At 39.3% G+C, this 3,844-nt stretch overlaps 1 protein-coding gene across 1 annotated transcript; it reads left to right on the top strand.

Annotated features, from left to right (window-relative positions):
• Window positions 1-715: 715 nt before the first annotated feature.
• Window positions 716-1,639, top strand: LOC141511559 (vomeronasal type-1 receptor 4-like). Its single transcript, XM_074220697.1, has one exon. It carries the CDS (start codon window positions 716-718, stop codon window positions 1,637-1,639), a length of 924 nt encoding a protein of 307 aa, XP_074076798.1.
• The last annotated feature ends 2,205 nt before the right edge of the window (window positions 1,640-3,844 follow it).

Genomic DNA, 3,844 nt, shown 5'->3' on the forward strand with positions numbered 1-3,844 from the left:
AGCTGAGCTGAAGTAAAGGAGTAGATCATGGGAAGTGAGTCTACCAATTGTTCAAGAAAATTAGGATTGATTAGAGAATATCCAGAATGATATTAATGGCCCCTGCTCTGAGGATATGAGTTGAGATAGAATACAATCATATTATCCATGCCTGGAAGATGGAAGAGTAATGGAGGTCTAATAGATGAGAAAAGTAATTTGAATTTGATTGATATCTTTTTTGGGTGTCCAACCTCATGACAGGTAATACTGAGACAAAAGGCAGCAACAGGATAGACTGGGACAGACTGGAGAAAAGGTAAGATGATTGAAGTGTTGTTTGAGCCAGGAATGTTCCCCAGAGCACTAGAGACAGACAGATCTCTTATAATGCAGAATATATTAGGAAGGTTCAAGGGTGAGGATAGGGTCCAGTGATCTTCATCTGGGATTGACTTGAGGAACCTTGTGAAATCTCTGTAAGCAAGAACCAGAGATGTAATTGAGTCACAGACAGAGATTCCTGTCAAAGACACCAGGTCAAACTGTGGCCAAAATGTGTTTTGGGGGTTGGTGTTGGGGGAAAATTATCTTCAATTTCTTTGGGTCCAACACAGATCTATTTATAAGATAAATTGACTGTATTATAGTGATGTCAAAATCTTTTTGAAAGTTGTAAACTGAATAAATTTCCTTACAGGCACATAAAGTTATCCATACCATAACTCTTAAGTCTATGAAGGCAAATGACATCATACTGGGTATTGTCTTCTCCTCTCAGACTACAGTAGGGGTTCTGGGGAACGCCTTCCTAATTTGTCTCTTCATCGTTATGCTCCTTACTGGACATAGACTGAGACCCATAGACACCATTTTTGCCGAGCTGGCTTGCTTCAACTCCTTGTTGCTTCTCTCCAATGGCCTCCCTCAGGCAATGGCAGCTTTGGGCTTGAAGAATTTCTTCAATGACAATGGCTGTATAATCCTCTTCTACATTCACAAAGTATCTCGGGGGCTTTCCCTCAGCAGCACCTGCCTCCTGAGTGGTTTTCAAGCCATCACCATCTGTCCCAGAGGCTCCTGCTGGGCAGAGGTGAAGGCCAGAGCTCCAAAGTACATTATGCCCATCTCTTGCCTCTCTTGTATCACCCATTTGCTACTCAATATCATTGTATTTATGAAGTTAAAAAACTTCCAGGCCTCCAGGAATAGTTCAAGATTACCTGACTTTGGATACTGTTCTAGTTTAGAAGACACCAATATTGCTGATGTCCATTTTGGAGTTGTAGTCTCCCTCCGGGATGCTCTCTTGGTGAGCTTAATGGTCTTTTCTAGTGGCTACATGATATTGCTTCTGCATCAACACCACAAGCAACACCAGCACCTCTATGTGACTAATCTTTTCCCCAGACACTCCCCTCTGCACCGGGCCACCCAGTCTATCCTGCTGCAGGTGAGCACCTTTGTCTGCTTTTATGCACTTAATACCATTTTGATCTCATATATGTATCTCAGAAAGCCAAATCTTTTGTTAATGCAGTGCTCTGCTTTCCTTTGTATTGGCTTCCCTACTTTTAGTCCATTTTTGCTGATTAGTAGCGACTCACAGTTTCTCAAATATTGCCATCTCCTTTCGGGGAGGAATGTCCCACATCTTTAGTCTTGCTATGTGTCCCTAGTATTTAGCACAGCATCAGACCTACAATTTATCCTTATTAAGAGTATGTTGGCTGATAGATCAGTCTTAATCATTAGGACTCAGGAGTTGGAAAATATTTTGTTTTCCCTTATTACAACTCCAAAACACTCTGGTACTTTTAGTCATGTCTACTAGCTTTGACTTATGGAGTGAACCAGAAGACATGTAATTTCTTTGCAATTTGATGACAGTCTCTAGGATTTTATAGACAACCCTGTCTCCTTATGTCTTCTGCAATTCAAGGTAAATACTTTAGTTTATTCAACTGGTCTTAATATCTGATAGCACCTATTTCCCTTGATATGGTAGTAATTTCTTCACCATTTTCTCACAAATATGGGAATTTATCTTTATCCCTGTTAACTTTCCGCTGACTTAGCTCACCATTTAACAATGCGATGGATACCAGTAACTTGATATGGAGAGGAACCATCATGATTGTTATTATTTTCTTTTCAGATTTCAAAACAACTGAAGTTTTATTGTCCCATTCCCAATCTGCATCATTTTTTCCTATTCTGAATGTCCTTCCTTGTTCTCATGCTTATTCAGGGACTGTTGCTACAACTATCAAGCAAATCACTCATATAGATTATCTTCATTTACTTGATTATTGTGATTCATCCCTTTAAGCTGGGCCTTACTGAAACTCTGCATTGACACTATTTTTATAAAAGTATTGAATGAATGGGTTAACAGAAACATAGGCAAGTTTGTATCAAAACAAGAAAGTGTGTCAAGATAAACTTTCATGTCAATGTATTTTCTGACCTTAAGCAGCAAAGTAAATATCTATTCAAGTTAAAGCCCTTTCACCATGACACTAAGGTCAAGATCATTTCTATTCTATAATAGAAGGAATCTTTTGCTGTTCATAAACATTCCTAGTCTAACCAAAAGGAGACCAAGTGATATATAGTTAATTCAAAACTAACTCAGAGAACCCTGTAGTACCTTGCGGCCTGCTCAAATTGAGTTGTACATGCAGAGAAGACAGTACCATCCTGGTTCCATGACTTCATGCATTTCTCTTTCCCCCCAAAATCAAATCTGAAGTGCCATCATCCTATTTTTTAGCAAGGGAGAGCTAACTGGTTTCTTTTTCCAACCTTTCTTAAGGAAGAGTTAAATTATTCCCCACAGATTTCAGTTACTGGCTTCATTCTCATTAGGGAAAGACCCTTTGAAAATGACTGGATGAAGTGAACATTGCCTGACATGTGTTCTCTTCCAACTTCCTGAGGCATGTTGTAATGTCTTCTTCACCCTGTACAAAAGGCTGAATTTAGCTGGAATAAAAAGTTCCAGTTAATTTAAGAAGAGAATTTCAGTGTGTCTAGGTGTTCATGTTATGAATGAGTTGACACAGAGAAGGGAGATAGTATAGATGATCATTACATAATCACAGTTGCAAAGTATGACTGGACATCTACCCAAAGCCAGTGGCGTGAGCTCCATAATTTTAGTGGAGCACTATTTCTAGAACAAACAATAATGACCCCCCACCTCCTCAGTCTCAGGTGTGGGCAACAGAAATCCCTCAGTTGAAAGGGAGATTAACTCACTACTCCAAGGCCCAGTCCATTTTTCAAGGTCAACTAATACACTGCTGCTGAGGTCCTGAAACCATCCAGAGAAAGGAACCATCGCCCCCTACTCATTGGCCCATGTGGAGTTACTAAGTCAAGTGAACAAGGCCTCTAGTATATGCAAAAGCAAACCTCTGAAAGCCTCCAACACAAGATCCTAGAAAATGAACTGAGGGGCACCCCATGGAGAAGTACTTAGATGGAACAGATCCTAACCCAGAGAGACCTAGAATTTCTGAGGAAGATGTGAATTGGTCTCCAGCCCAGAAAGACATCCATGAAGAAATCAGGAAGGAATTAAAAAATCTACTAGAAAACCTGGAGAAAAAGAAACTCAATAAAAAATCAACATATTGCAAGAGAAAATTAACATCTAGCAATGAGAAATCATATCCTTGGAAAATACAATTGGACAAATAAAAACTGAATTGGGCAAATTCAAAAAGAAAATAATTCCTTCAAAACTATACTTGGGCCAATGGAAAACTCCTACAAAAATATAACTAACCCATTGGAAAAGGAGTTGCAGAAGGGAAATGAAGAAAATACTTCTCTAAAAAAAGAATGGAATCTGTGG

The sequence above is a fragment of the Macrotis lagotis genome, chromosome 1 (assembly GCF_037893015.1).
Source record: "Macrotis lagotis isolate mMagLag1 chromosome 1, bilby.v1.9.chrom.fasta, whole genome shotgun sequence".
Lineage (NCBI taxonomy): Eukaryota > Metazoa > Chordata > Mammalia > Peramelemorphia > Peramelidae > Macrotis > Macrotis lagotis.